General features: G+C 35.6%; 1 protein-coding gene across 2 annotated transcripts; it reads right to left on the bottom strand.

Annotated features, from left to right (window-relative positions):
- Positions 1-4849: 4849 nt before the first annotated feature.
- Positions 4850-14514, bottom strand: mier1a (mesoderm induction early response 1a, transcriptional regulator). Of its 2 annotated transcripts, none has more exons than XM_084129263.1 (13): positions 14235-14514; positions 13737-13764; positions 13344-13495; positions 13124-13258; positions 12894-13026; positions 9945-10000; positions 9783-9855; positions 9513-9664; positions 9329-9410; positions 7550-7644; positions 7265-7311; positions 7010-7140; positions 4850-6206 (listed from the first exon to the last, which is right to left on the bottom strand). In XM_084129263.1, exons 1-13 carry the CDS (start codon positions 14241-14243, stop codon positions 5941-5943), a joined length of 1359 nt encoding a protein of 452 aa, XP_083985389.1. In that variant the 5' UTR covers positions 14244-14514; the 3' UTR covers positions 4850-5940. The 2 variants fall into 2 exon arrangements, with proteins under 2 accessions (XP_083985389.1, XP_083985388.1); XM_084129262.1 differs by having other exon boundaries at positions 7265-7392; positions 14235-14507.
- Between the last annotated feature and the right edge of the window lie 1672 nt (positions 14515-16186).

Below are 16186 nucleotides of genomic sequence, written 5' to 3'. Positions count from 1 at the left end.
AGTGAAATTGGGGAGAAGATTCATTGGGTTCATTCATTTTCTCCATATTGGAATGTATTTTTAACTAGGGATGGGAACCGAGAACCGGTTCTTCTTCAGAACCGGTGCCCAGTGAATCGATTCCTTGGAACCGTTAGTATGCCTGCTTAACGATTCCGCTTATCGGTTCCGCTCGTTCAAATGTGACACGACGTCACACAAGTGCTGCGTTGTTTTGGTTCAGAACGTAGCAAACACTATGAGCAAACATGGCATCGAGGCAGAAGCGCTCTGACCGCGTCCTAACTACATGCGACGCGACGGCGCGACGCGATAAAAAGTATAATTTTCCATGTTAATCAAAGTTTAACCAGCCGCGACACGCGACGATTCTATTTGAAACGGATCCTATTTTACTGCGACGTCGCGCTGGAACAACAATCTCAAGTGTGGCAATGATAATATCAGGTACTATTTTTGTGCTTTATTTAATGTTAAAAGCGTGTATAAAGTGACTGAATATCATTTAGTGCTCCCAGCTTTGTAGCTGTAAAAACAACAATGGATAAGTCACATCAGATCTTGAAATTAAACAAATGGAAACAAAAACGTTCAAAATGTGAAGAAAACCCGTGTATTATTTGACAAAGATTGTTTTAGTAACTCAATAGCCTAATCCAAATGAGCACTGTTAATATTCCAAAAGACACAAGCTCTTCCTAAACTGTTTTCAGTCTGTGTTTTTAGTTTTTATGGCACATAAATGGCAGTTTTATTTATTTTTTTGTCCGGACCAATGAATGTGAAAATTGTCAATTTCCTTAGGCACTCTTCTTGATAAACTTTCAAGGCACACACTAGTGTGCCATGGCATACTGGTTGAGAAACACTGCCCTAGGCTATAGGTCCCTGGACTTTACTTTGAGAAGTAGCTCACCTACTTAGGTTTGTTCTGAGGTTGCTACACATAATTTGTGTATACTCTGTGCTGTGTCTTCTGATCAGATATTAAAGCGAGTTAATACAAACAAATTTGTACTTATTCCCTCACCCAATAAGAATCGATAAGAGAATCGATAAGGAATCGGATCGATAAGCAATATCGATAATGGAATCGGAATCGTTAAATTCTTATCAATTCCCATCCCTATTTTTAACTCTAATGTAATTTATTAATCTTTAAAAACTGACCTACTGTGAGCTCTGATGCTCAGAGCTATCAATTATTTGCACTTATCTTTTTAAACAACAGTAGAATTCCTGATGAAAAACTACATTACTCATGACTGTGCAAAGAAATATCCACCAACCAGAGAATCAAGGTCGAAAAAAAGCTCTCCGAGACCGCCCACTCATAGGATATAATACTATATATTTATATGTACAGTACACACACACACATAATCCTGGGCAAAACAAAAACTTTTCATTGTCTTAAGGCGAGACACTACAGGTGAATAGGGTAAAAATTTTAAATAAGAGATATCACCATGAAACTTCCTCAGTTGATTACTTACACAAGTATATATGTATAAAAAAAATGTATTACAAGTTTTAGAAATTTGTATGTTTAATTATGCAAATTAGGCATCTCATTAAATATGCACGATTTTGCATATATTTTCGGTAGATAGATCTGAAAATATGATAAAGGCAGGTGCAAATTTCTTTTTTTCATTTTGTTTACAAGATGAAAATAAAAATTCAGAGGGATTTCAGGATATGCTTTTATTACCTAGGAAATCAAAATATACAGTCCATAGCCTTAAAAAAAATCTCAAAACTGACCACTGCATGAAAAATCGATGTTTTTGCCTGCCATGTCTCGCCTTAACCATAAATTATTGGTCAGGAAATGAGCTAAATTTAGAACAAGTCCATCAGGCTCATGTTTTGGCCTGGTCAGAGTCCAGATTTGAACCCTATGGTGAATATTTGGTGTCACACTAAACTCCAACTAACTGGGACACATTTTTCCACTATTCATGAACTGTTTGAAACCATTAACATTGAGTGGAACGACATTGACACTCATTCCTGTAAAAAACTCTCTGCAAGTTTACCCACACAGTTTAAACATTTGTGCAACTCTTGCTAATTCCCTGACCAGGGTTTGTGATTAAAATGGTTAAGACCATTAAAAGACCACAAAATATTTAGCCATTTTTTGCTTGTAATGTGATTCACCTAGTAGCTGGTTGGTTTGGCTCGGCTCATGGCTTTAAATTTTAAAATCCCTATGGGAAAAATACTTACGGAACCAAGGCTGCTGAAAAAGAGGGTGTACACTGTTGCACTCAGTGGTGTAAGACCTGATGATATTGAGGAATGCAGCCGTTTTAAGCAGTTCAGTTATTAGCGGCAGCTCACAATGCTTTGCGCAATGAACTGAAGCTCTTCTATCCAAGTGGATTTGTCCTACAGTAGGGGTCCAAAAGTTGTGTGAGCACCCATGGTTCATCTCTACTTAGCCATACCTATTTATCATTCCCTTTGTTGGTTCGGTTACTTTGCCAATTGTAGCGGGCTCCGAAGACAGTCCTCAAAGAGAATTTAATCTTGTTATTCTTATCTATAAATTATTAATTTCTTCCCAATCCCTAATCGCTACTGCCCCTCAAGAAATGAAAAGGATATTTTGACGAGAACAGCGTTTTCCTCTTCTTCCAGCTTTATTTTAGCACGGCGGATGACATTTAGCACTCCCTCCTACTGTGTGAACATCCAATTATTATGCAACCGGTCCAACTGGGGCAAAGGGAGCTGGGTCTGTCTGTGTCATCTGTCTGGGTGAAAAAGGGGGCAGAGCATTTGCTAAAAGCTATTAAGACTTAATTACTGCTAAAAATGCATTCTTGCACCTGGGAGTGCATTGTTCACAAATAAACAAGGATCTGGAGAAAGGGCATGGAAAGCATGGAGGTAATACTGATTAGAATGGGGAAATGAGAAGTTGAGTTTGGGATTAAAATCCAATATGCTGCTGTTCCTGCTTTCCTCCTTCCTGTTTTTTTGTTAAAGGGACAGTGCACCCAAAAATGTAATTACCCCTTTGTCATTCCAAACCTGTGTGATTTACCTCTGTGGGACACAAATAGGAGAAATGTTACTATGAATGGAGACAGGAGCTTTCAAGCTTTAAATTGGATTTAATCTGTGTAATGTGTAATCAAAATATAACAGGACTTTCCAGGGAAAACAACACTTCTCCAATAATTTAATCCACTTAAACTCCGCCCCTGTAAGATCACGCTCATCTTTCTCCATTTCTGGACATCTAATCAACAACCAATGCAAAGAACCAAGACCTGTTCTTTTTTTTTTTATAATCCATCACACTCAGATCTTTATCAAACTACAGAAGATATGTTGCTACTTTTGTTTCATCGTGACTTTAAGCCTATTTATGAACATCATCCAACCTGTCTGCTTGGTGTGTTCATGAGACAAATGGTGATGCCAAATTTGTGAATGAATCATTCTTTTGAGTTTAATCATTTCAGTGTTGATCTGGTTTGCAAAACCAGTCTGAATTTGTTCACATTTCTTACCGATTTGGTTCTGAATAGCACCGACTCGGTGATCTGGTCTTGGTAGTTCTCTCCAAATGAATATAGCTCACTGGAGAGAAAGATTATCAATAAATAATTAGTTCAAATTTGGCCAGTTTCTCACACAAAGGCATTGCATAGCTTCAAAAGATTTATAATATTTTCATGGTTGCATTTTTTGTTTTTAAGAAAAAAAATTTAAATGAAATTTTAAAGCTCCTGTCTATATTGCTGTAGAAGTGTGACCAGTCAATTATTCATAATTTGTTTAGCTCAACAGAAGAGTAAATGATAGAATTGTCATCTACTATTTTGCCATATAAATCACCATCTCATCATTATGCAGTAGCCTAATATATAAGTCAGTGTAGTACTTTAGCTGTAGGCTAGGCCTACTATTCATGTTTTTTTTGTTTTGTTTTTTTCTTACCTAAAATAAAACGTCTCATCGTCTGGCATTGTCTCGAAATGCTTCCTCTGTCACTTCTCCCTTGTTATGTTCATATGTGCTTCAAGTCTCACATCTTTTAGACGTGTGTCGGCTCTCCTGTTTTATTCTGTTTCGTAGTGAATTACTCTTCCAGTGTGAGTGGAGCCGGCAGCTGGGATCTCCAACAACAAGTGTTCCTCAGAGAGCCGCTATCAGACACGTCTGTAGAGCAAAGCTGCAATGCCTTTGAGAAGCCAAACCGTAAACTCTGCGTTTAGTATTCCAGGAACATTGCAGTAGCGGTCTTCATACACATACGCACTTAAATGTTCAGATTCTGTTCAGCTCGATATACGGAGACCGAGGCCTTCGACCTGCACAATCTCATGTGGTTCGCTCGAGATTAAAAACGAAAAAACGTGTGTAGAAAACGATGTAGGCCTATTCTAGAAAAATAAGTGTGCAGTCTACTCCACAAAAAATAAGCTAAATTTGGAAGAAGTTTTGCAGGAAGTCAATTAGCAAATTATTATTTGTAAGTGTTAATCTTTTGTTATTCAGCCTTCAAATATTTTGGGAACCACATGAGGTGAGTCACATTATAACTATTTATTTTTCATGTTTTAGGATGATGCTAAGATTGCATGGTCTGGTGTTCATGCCCTCATAGATTTACTTTTGTTTCCAGTTATAGGAGCAACACTGACACCTGCTGTACAGCCATATGAATACACCACAATCAAACAAAAAAGCTCTGGGACCACATGACCAATTCAATTACGTTTCAAAGAAACTCTATTTGCTTGGTGTGAACGTAGTCAGACCTTATGAGAGACACGATGACAGATGAACAAAAACAAAAAACCAAGAAAATACAGACACTTCAAACTAAACCCATTCATAGCTTTTATTCAGCATACAATCCACTCAGGTGAAAAGTGGGTGACAAAATCAGATTCATTTCAGTAATCACAAAAGACACTATGGATTTGGGTAAATAGTCTGAGTTTAATGAAAGAGTGGTTCACTAATTGAAACTGACAGCTATTTGACACACCCTATAATGTTTCTGTACTTCGTTTCCTGAGCTATGCAGACACGGGTGACAACCAATTCACGCAAACTGTTGATTCCACTTTCCTTCACCATTTCTGACAGGAGTAACCAAGGTCCTAGAAAAACGTCAAAATGTTATCTTAAGGATGGGTTGACATTCTCGGTGACAAAATGAATAAATAGCACCATTCATTTCTGCTCTGCCTTTTGATTCAACACTACTCGCTCCAGCCTATACAAATATACTCTGTCTACTGGCCTCATGCATCACCAATATCTGATTAAAAAAATAAATAGCTATCAAATACAAAAATAAGACATTGTTTCATATAAAGAGGAAATATCTTCTGAAAACGTTTTTTTAAAAGACCAATATCAACCATTCACTTTGGTCAAATAGGAAATTCAGAAATGAAAATAATGGAATGTTACAGTGTTGAATTATTCAAAATGTCCCAAATACAAAATGTGTATTTTATCATAATTTTAGATTTTGAATATTTACAGCGTTATTCTTCATATAAAACCAAGAGGGCTTTTCCACAGTGTGCATTTAAAGCTAGAACAATTGTTATGCACACCAAATGACCGAAGTTTCACAATAAAATACAGTCAGCTGTCAGAGATTTCTTTCAAACAACCTGGAGCAAGCATGATAACATTGATAATCTATATTAATAAATAGTGCTAGAGTTGACAGTGGTAGAGTTACGGTCTGAAATGAAAGTCTACCGTGAGTGTTTAACACATAAACTGAGCTCAGCGGCAGTAATAAGAGGACATAAATGTGCTCCATTTGCATCCCTGAAATTCACACACACTTCTGGGCTACCTTCATGCTAAAAACAGATTCTATCTCCCTCATCTGAGGTCAGGAGTTGTGTGCCTGCAGTTCAGTCTTTTTTCTGGGCTTCTGCTGATAAGTCAGGTTTCTGTTTCATTGTGGGCGACAGAGCCTTCACTGTTAGGGTCTGTGTCAGTCCTAAGCCTTTTCAGAGGTCGTTCAGAGTGTTCATCTTCCTCCTGTTTGACTGTGATCTCCATGACTTGTGCGCTCGGGCTGCTGGTGTCAGGGTTAGAGTGGGGTGGTGTGTTTGCCATGGAAATATCTGGACACATGGCAGAGCCGTTTTTCTGAGATATCTCATTTCTGACGCAGAGAAGGTCCTCGGAGGAATGGTTCCCTATGCCTGTGAAAAAAAATAATAATATTTGGTCAGTAATTTTTTTTCATTTCTCTTTTGTAGGGCTACATATTTTAAATAGGCAAATTATTTTTGGCTGTATTGCTCAGTTGCACAAAACCAACATGAAAAAAGAACTGTGGATTGTGATACGATCATAATCCTGCTTAGGGTAAAAACAAATGTGATTGTTAATACTTTTATTCCACAAATACTAAATCGGTCAATTGATAATAATTTGAATTGATCAAAAGTAATAGTAAAGAATTCTGGGTAACACTTTATATTACGGCATTTGTTAACATTAGTTAACTAACATACACTAACAAGGATCAATTTATTTTTACTGCATTTATTAACCCTCTGTTAATGTTCGTTCGCAATGCATTAAAGTTAACATACAACTTTTAATCTTAAAAATGTATTAATAAATGCTGTAGAAGTTCATTCTTAGTTCATGTTAACTAAAGTAGCAGCTAATGTTGACAGAAACCTTATTGTAAAGTTTTACCAAATTCTGAAGAAAAATGGGTAACACTTTATTTTAGCGTCCCTGTAACACGCTACATGTACTTACTATAGTAATAACAGTAAATACAAGCCACTAAAACAAAACCTAACCACATAAGAAGTCTGTCAAGTAAAAAGGGCACCTTAAATTAAAATGGAAACAAAAAATGTATCACCGTTTCCACAAAAATATTAACGGCACAACTGTTTTTAACATTGACAATAATAAGAAAATGTTATATAAGAACTGTTTTCTGAATAATCATGTGACTGAAGACTGGAGTAATGGTGAGCCTGACCGTTGTGAGCGTTTGAGTCGCTCTCTGGCTCTGATGAGTGTTTGCAGCAGTTTGAAGTGGTGGGAGGTGGAACAGAAGATCCACTGGACTCAGAACTCTCCCTCTCATCCAAAATACGCTCCATATAATCCCTGTAATGCCAAACAAACACATGGAAGGATATGACCTTCCACAGCATCTGATTCTATCCACACAGAGTTTAATTAGAGGACTTGTGACCTTTAATGTGCCACATGGTACTGACGACTGACTTACAAGACACCGGGACGAAGGCTGTATTTTCTTTTTCCAAGCTTGGTTTGCTGTGCAAAGAAATCATAACGCTCAGATTTCTTCCACATGTAATAAAAGGCCACACATTCCCCTACAGATCTAGTTCTCACCTGGAAAATTTTAATTAAGTAAAAATTACCTATGTGAACAATAAAAACAGCCAAGTTCACCAACTGATCACTCTAAATGATTCACTAATCGAACAGTAAAACCTGTTATTCAATCCTAATAGGTTTTGAAACGAGGAGGTGAGGAATGTGACTGTACCTTGTTTGCTTGTACTGAGCTGAAATCTTTCCCGTAAGCTTTGAGTCCTTGTTCAAAACCTCGACACTCCTCTTCCGTCCAAACTGACATTTCCTCTGAGGGAGAGAGAGATTTGAGTTAAGGTGACACATTCAGAGAATGTTGACTGACATGCTGAGAGCTCCTTTATCACAGGCTTGGAAGCGTCTGGCGCTTAAGCTGGTACCTTTTTAGATTCCCCAAAATAACATTCTGAAAAAAACATTACAGGATAGAAGTCAAGAGTTTTGAGAAGAACATGTTGCTGCTACAAATCACAATCATGCAGAAGCCAAATAGTTTTTACTAAAGCCGTTAATAGATTAAAACTTTATCTGATTAATTGTTTAAAGGAGCCGCATGTAAGATTGTGGCCAAAACTGGTACTGCAATCACTTTCAAATTACTGTAGAGCGTTGTATCCCCTCCCCCTCCCCCCTGACTCCAGGTTGCCAGATAGGCTGCAGGATCCAGCAGGAACGTTGGCTGCTACGTAGCTGTGGTAACTAGAGCAGAGCTGGCAACCCGGATGCTGAAACACTACTGACTTTGTGATTGGTAGATAGGTGGAGGGTGGGGCTTCAGGCCAAAACACAAGATGACAACATCAACATCAGTTGAGGGCTGCAACTTCACTTTTTAAATGACAATATCCTGGCCGGACTACTGTTGTCAGTGATATAAGTATTTGAAATGAACATGATTTCTTAATGTCTAGTGACATATCAGGGCCATTTTATGATTAATTGAAATACATTTCTTACATACAGCTCCTTTAATAATTAGTCAAACAAATGACATATCAATATTTGCTGCAAAAGGCCCCCATGTAAATAGAATTCCAGAACATTATGACAGACCAGTGAAGCATTAAACAGACATTATAAAAAATGATATTAGAAGTCAAAATGTTTGTATTATTTCCATCTCTTTGAACATAAGCTTATCATAACAACTTACAGTAGACAAAAAAAATATTTTATAAATAATAATATATTTTGTAAAAAAAATATCCGGAGCAGGTTATATTCAGAGAATGAGTTGCTATGGTTACTTAACCTAAAAGTTACCTCAGTTTTTAGAAAGCTGAGGTCATCCGTTTTTTTAATCAGAGTAAATTTACCCAGGTAAATTTCTGGAATACCCCGATTGTTTTCTTTACCTTACAAAAGCACATTGATTTGTTTTTATTGTGAGTGTACAAACAAAACAGATACGAATTATGTCTTGCTCTTATCTGTATGACCATAAATAGAGTATTTTAAGCTGTTATAAGGAAACAATTCGCCCAGGCGCCTCATGCACAGACACACAAAATAGTTCTAGTATTGCTAACTTGACATCGCAGCCTGTTCATTATCAAAATAAAATAGTCAGCCAAACATATGAAAAGTTACACTGCTCAATTGACTGCTCAACTGCTGTTCTGAAAACCATTACATTTAAAGGATTTGTTGTTGGAGTGAGGGGAACTAAAATTTCTGAATAATAAAATGCGACGCAATTTTATTACATGTAGTGTATTTCTTAACCATGCAGCAAACGTTTTATAATATCTTGAAAAATTATTAAATTACAGATTTACTTAAATTACTTTTTAAACTGTTTAACTGATATTATTAATATATTAAGTATTAATCGGTCAAAATTCTTACTCTCGGTTAACGGTTAAACAGTTAATTATGAGCATCCCCAATTAACATGGTTATGTTAATCACATTATATTAAAAAAATATAACTGTTACATAAACAAATACTCACCTTTGGCAGGTTTCACATTAAATTTCAATTTTCTTAAAGCTTCTTCTGCATCAAAGTTGCATTTAAACAATTCATAGAGAGCCTGAAATATGATCAAATAAATTGCAGTCATGTTACAATATGATGTCAAAAGGCATCAGCAATATGATTTAAGCCGGGAATACGTCACTGGATGGTGACCTGCCTGTTCATTGTCTTTGACGTGAGATCCTTCGGGAATGGCATGGACACCAGCCTCTTCTCCACTGCGTTTAGAGGCTTCGGATAAAAACTCTACAACCTTTTCCTCTGGAACTAACTCTGGATTCCACAAAAGCTGATCGTCATTCTCATAAACTAAATTAGAAATAAAGAGACAAGATGAAGAAAACCTACATAGCCTAATATATATACATATTAATTAAGTGTAGTATACAAGAAACATCTAAATCAGCATATCCTTCAGTTCTGACACCTTTTTCGTTGTCCTTATATTTACACAGGCCAACAGGAGTCTCAGCTTGATACATTGAACCAACCATGATCTCCTATGAATGACAGAAGAAAAAATCCAAATGTCTGAAATCCATTTAAACTAAAACAATTATAATTTGAGAGACAATCATCTAGAGTCTACCTTTTTCCAATCTTCAGTTAATATATAATCATCATCTTCGGATTCTTCTTCATCCCCTATAAAATACAAAGTGAATCAAATGGATCTAGTTAGACTGTAACGCCATCTGCTGGTTCTACTAATCATCTACTAGATGGTACAATAAGTGAAAAACATCTGTGCAAGTGTGCATTTCTTACATTTGAAATAATTGATATTACAAATAGGGTTGCCAACCGTTCCGTATAATACGGAATCGTTCCGTATTTGACACATAAAAGTCTTGTTCCGTATTGAACTGATACGGAACGCACTTTGTTCCGTATTTTTGAGAATCAATTCAGTGCAAATCCATGACAGACACATATAGCTTCTAATATATGTCAGACTATGAACGAAGACATTTGTAGGCTATGATAAGAAAAAAAAAAAAACCCAACGGTGCGGTAGATACTAATTTCTCCCCCTGTTTGTCTATGATCAGCGTAGCGTTTTTAACATCTTGGAACATCATCAGAGAATGCCCTTTTAATTGGTCGTTTCAGTCATTGTGAGTCACGTATCGTAGCAATGATGACGACAAGTAACAACAGCGGGAAATGTAAAAATGACTACATCCGAGCAGCCGGCGAAAAAGAAAAGAGCACAAAAATATAGAATTGAATGGGAAAATGACTACCAACCCGTGGTTGGAATGCGTGAGGGACAATGAATACACGGCCGAGCGATGTCAAGGTTCCTTGTCCGTCAGACGTCTCCAGAGGCTGATATGGTAGGCTATGTAATCATGTGGATTTTTAAAACTCAAATATAGTTCATAAGAAAGTGATTATATTAAAAGAGATAGTACAGGTTTAGCCTAAGATTGTAAAGAAATCAAAAAAGTACACATGGAAAAAATAGCTGCACAATGTGCTTAGTCTGGAGGTTTATTTATTTCTGTGAGATTTTCCATGTGCATACATACAGGTGTTGTATTGCTTGAATGCAGTATTTGAGTGCAATATTTTAGATTTTCTTTATTAGCTGTTTTTTTATTTATGTTTTTTATATTATTGTTTTGCACTGGAAAGAAAGTTAACTATAATGGAAGTATAATTATATAAATATATTTGCACTACACCTCCTTAAAATGTTGTCTAATTAAATTAAAAATATGTTTTTTTTTGCACTGGAAAGAACATTCTAGAAGTCTAATTCTATTGAATAAGTTCGCACAAGGCTACAGAAAACTGTTGTTTATTTTTCTTCAAATGCAGTCTAAGCCGATAAGTTTTGAATGCTATATGTTGTATTTGTTTAAGTTAAAAATAAAACGTATTATAAACTAAACAAATCCATGGTTCATTGTTGGCAAAATGATCATGATAGGCTTTATATTTCACATCTAACTTATGTGGTTCAGTCTTGTATATTGATTAGGCCTACTTTGCTATTCTATAAATATAGGCCTAATAAGTTGTATTATAATATGCTACAATGTATTAAATATATTAAATATATTTATCTAAATATATCAATTAGTTTCCACAATATTCACCAGAAGTCATCATTTCAGGAGTTATTTTTTAAAAAAAAATTACAAATTTTCTTCCTTGGGGGGCGTCACCGGACCGGATTTCTCTAAATAAGCTCTAACCTTAATAATGTTCGACCAAGGGAAAAAAAGCTTCTGGGGGGGTGTTTGGCTCGAGGTCATGGTGCAAAGGACCCTAGGTTGAAATTACTCCAAACCATCACTTTAATCAAAAAAGAGAAAACAGTTTATATTGTGAAATATTACAATTTAAAATAAAGGTGGTCTATTTTAATATACTTTCAAATTTAATTTATTCCTGTGATGGCAAAGCTGATTTTCTGCATTCATTACTCCAATCTTCTGTGATTCTTCATCAATCATTCTAATATGATTTATTGTTCAGTGAGCATTTCTGATTATTAATATTAATGTTAAAAACAGTTGTGCTGCTTAATATTTTTGTGGAAACCTTTTCAGGACTCTTAGATAAACAGAAAAAGACCAGCATCTACTCAAAATATATATATATTTTTTTTTTAACATTATCCCCCCATACTTGAAGACTAAAATGCATGTTTGAGCTGTTTTAACTGAAAGCAACTTTCACTGACATATCTTAAAATATGTCAGTGCCATTGTTTTGTCTCAAGATGCTCATCAGTAATGTTTGTTTTTCTACGCCACATTTATTAAAACTACTTAAATGTCCTAACTGAACTAAATCCTAATCCTGGCTTAATCTAAACCCTGTCTGTGAAACAATGCCTACAAACGTCTTTAAACTGTCACTTAAACCCATGGCGATAAACTGAATGGTAGAGTGTCTCTATGTCTAATGATGTTTATTTAGTTCCTACACATTTTCTATTTTGGAATTTCAAATTTCCAAACATATCTGTAGATTTTTCTGACCATATTTAACATAAAGGGTTCATAAAGCATTATTTTCAGCATTCTATTTGATATATAGTACAGTCACCTGTAAATATTTTTATTTTCTGTTTTTTCCCTCTATTGGTTTTCTCAAAGTGATTAATTCTTATTTATTAATTCTATCATTTAATTTAATATTTTTGGAATAGTCTGCAATAGTCTAGAAACACAATTTTGTTCCATACTTATCCATTACTCAAATCAAATTCCATACTTTTCCAAATGGCGTAGGAACCCTGTATGAAATACAGTAGTCAACATTTGAAGTGGATCAAAACCTTTCATCAAAGTTATACATGAATTTTGAACAATACCCGCTCTTGTCTTAGGACAACTTTGATTAACTTTTTTGATCCACTTTAAATGTTGACTACTGTATATTATCTAAAACCTCCCTAATTTTTTTTATAACATGACAGTTCATACTTAAGCTCTACAACATGCTGTTTCACTTTTTGTATAAAACTGAGCTTGATATGATATGTAATATTGATAATGTAATATTTTTATAATCATACCTTCAAAGTAATTGGATGGCCGATGCCAGATAAGTTGAGCTGTGCTGTGAGACACACTGCTGGACCGAGGCTCATCACTGGACAACTGCTCATCCTCATTCTCCTGATCAGAAAGCTCTCGCCTCTCCTCCTCCTGACATCCACGGCAGTAAATGGATTTACATTTATTAACACAAAATCATACTAGGACTATACAATATACATTAGATGTTTCTCATATAGATCTTTACTTTGAGTTTACTATAGCTGCTGCAAGTATTATCTGAAGTATCCTCCTCTTGAACATCTCCATCCTCTTCCTCTGGAGACCCACCAGTGCTGTAGCCATATAATTTCAGAAGCTCCTCGATGGGCATATCGCCCTCCTACAAAACCATAGTTAATTGAGACCTATGAAGGTTATTTAATGAGCCTCATCATAAATTCTAGAAAAGAAAAGGTGGCCCATACTCGAGTTAGGTCATCAATTTCGGTGCTGGAGTTCTTCTCTCCCTCCAGCTTTTCCTCCTCTTCCAGAGTCCGCTCATCATCAAAGTCGTGTACGAGCATGTCTGCTGAAGGATCAAAGTCCCTGTCCTCATCCTGCACCACTGGATCTGCGCCTGTTTATCACAGACATTTATTTTATTAATTCATATAATTATATATTATATAATACAATATATGTGTGTGTATATGACATATGTGCTATACTACATATATCATTGATATAAATTCACTATATTAAAAGTACACATTATATAATATTATAAATTAATATGAAAGTGGGCTTTACAGCCTACTTGAATTTTGTTATTGCTAGTCAAAATAAATGAATCAATAAAAAATAACTTAAATCTTTACCTGCAGTGCCAGAACCACTTAGGGAGGGCTGAAAAGAGAATCAAATTAAATGTTCAGGCCTATTATAAAATAATACGTCAACTTTTAAGAACAAAACCCATAAGAGAACAGATGATATTATGACCTGGCTATGAATTATTATCAGTTACAGTCAGAAGCAAATAAGCTAAACCACATATAACCTCGTGTAAAAGAACGGGAGTCCAAATAACAGGATAGACGGGGTTATAACGGATAAACAAGTGTTCGTTTTCCTTAATAAAAACACCGAGGAATAAACTAAAGGTGAGTTTAGCGCAAAGAGGCAACAAGTTAGCGGCTAGCTGCTAACACATTCAAATTGGGCGCCTTAACTTGTTTACTAACTATGCAGGGCTGAATGTTAAGAAGCACGTCATCGTTGAAACGTTTAAATTTTAAAATTAAGTTACGTTTAATAAACGGCTACGTTGACCGCACAAGTACGTTATTTGCTGCAATTTGTAATATTTCTCTCACCTCCGCCATAGTTGTTGTTGTGGGTTCTGTGAAGCCAGCGATAGTAAATGTGTTTAATTCTCAACTCTGAAAATGAGCAGAGCTGCAACTTAGGTAAAGTTGGTTTTATATTCGCATATTCGCACATTCGCGGACTTCTGCGTTCAGTAACTCGTGAACTAAACGTCGTTGCTACACAAAACACCTATCACATATAACTACAGATTAAACATCAGAAGCTACAACATAATTTTCCTCAAAACGATCTTTCCTTCTCACTGGACAAAATACATTGATCTCTATGCGCAGGCTGCTAAGAAGGGACCATCTGCAAAGTGCAAACCCGAAGGAAAGCTCATTTTAAGAAGAAGATTTAAATATTAAAACAATGTTATTTGTGAAGTAACAATATTCAGCTCACAAGATATTGAACGCAGAACACCACAAATATACGAAGCAAATATAAAAAGCAATACCCAAGTTGCAGACTTGATCATGTAAGACCTTCACTATGAACATAGTCAAGTTTAAAAAAAAAAAAAATTAGTTTCAGGTTTGATATTTGCTGTGTATTCACTGCTTTAGTGTACTTTTGTGTAGGCTATTGTACATACAGTACGCAAAAATGTTTTATGTAAAAGTTACAATTATTCACCAAAGAGATTTTTTCATGTTCCAAAGGTTGTAGCATGTTCCTACTGACCAGACTGACTTACTACAGGTGGAATTTTCACAGTATCTCCCTTACTGTACGTTCAGTATACAAATATTAATTTTAAAAAAAATTACAGTAATTCCCCTAAAGTATTTTTCCTGTTCCAAAGCCTGTAGTGCTTTCTTATTGACTTACACTATCCCACACTGACTTACTACAGGTGAAATTTTGACAATACCTCCCTTACTGTACGTACTGAAAGGTTGGGGTCAGAATCCCCTGTTTCTTCAATTAAATTATATATATATCCTTTTGAATGATTACTTTATTCTTATACATTACACCACGGACTTAAATCTCGGAAATGGACGACAAATATTCTGATTAACGGCGATATACCCACTTAGCTATCAAAAATGTATTATTGTTTAGACTTTATGTTCTCTTAGCCAATCAGAAGTAAACGATTATGTAATGCATGTCCTTGAAAAAGGTATAATTGTGTGAGATTTGTTTGTAAGGTAGAGTTGGCTTGCGACCTTCTCGTGACTTTGACGCTGGCTCTACCAATTTAACTGCAAACTATTCTTCAGTAAAATTTTACTTATTTGATTGAATTTCACGACTCCTGGTCTTCTGTCATCATATCTGGTCTTGGGTCTTCCCCCCCCCCCAAACAGTACAATAATCAAATCATTTTTTCCTGTTCCAAAGGCTGTAGTGCTTTCCTAGTGACCACACTGACTTACTCCAGGTGGAATTTGGACAATAACTGTACAATTATCAAATATATCTATGTAATAAACATTATTACATGTGTTTTTGTAATAAACTGTAATTCACCTATAGTGTGTTTTTATATTTATATTCAATGGTTGTAGTACTTTCCTAGTGATCAGACTGACTTACTACAGGTGGAATGTTGACAATAACTCCCTTACTGTACGTACAATAAACGAATACGTTTCCAAAAAAATTACTGTAATTCCCCTAAACTATTTTTTCCTGTTTCAAAGGCTGTAGTGCTTTCCTAGTGACCTGACTGACTTACTCCAGGTGAAATTTGGACAATAACTCCCTTACTGTACGTACAATAAACAAATAAGTCCAAGAAAAAATTACTGTAATTCCCCTAAACTATTTTTTCCTGTTTCAAAGGCTGTAGTGCTTTCCTAGTGACCACACTGACTTACTCCAGGTGAAATTTGGACAATAACTCCCTTACTGTACGTACAACAAACAAATACATTTCCAAAAAAATTACTGTAATTCCCCTAAACTATTTTTTCCTGTTTCAAAGGCTGTAGTGCTTTCCTTG

Source organism: Abramis brama, assembly GCF_963993115.1.
Source record: "Abramis brama genome assembly, chromosome: 11".
Classification (NCBI taxonomy): Eukaryota; Metazoa; Chordata; class Actinopteri; order Cypriniformes; family Leuciscidae; genus Abramis; species Abramis brama.
The sequence above is the reverse complement of the archived record's forward strand: the minus strand, read 5'-3'. Positions and strand labels throughout refer to the sequence as shown.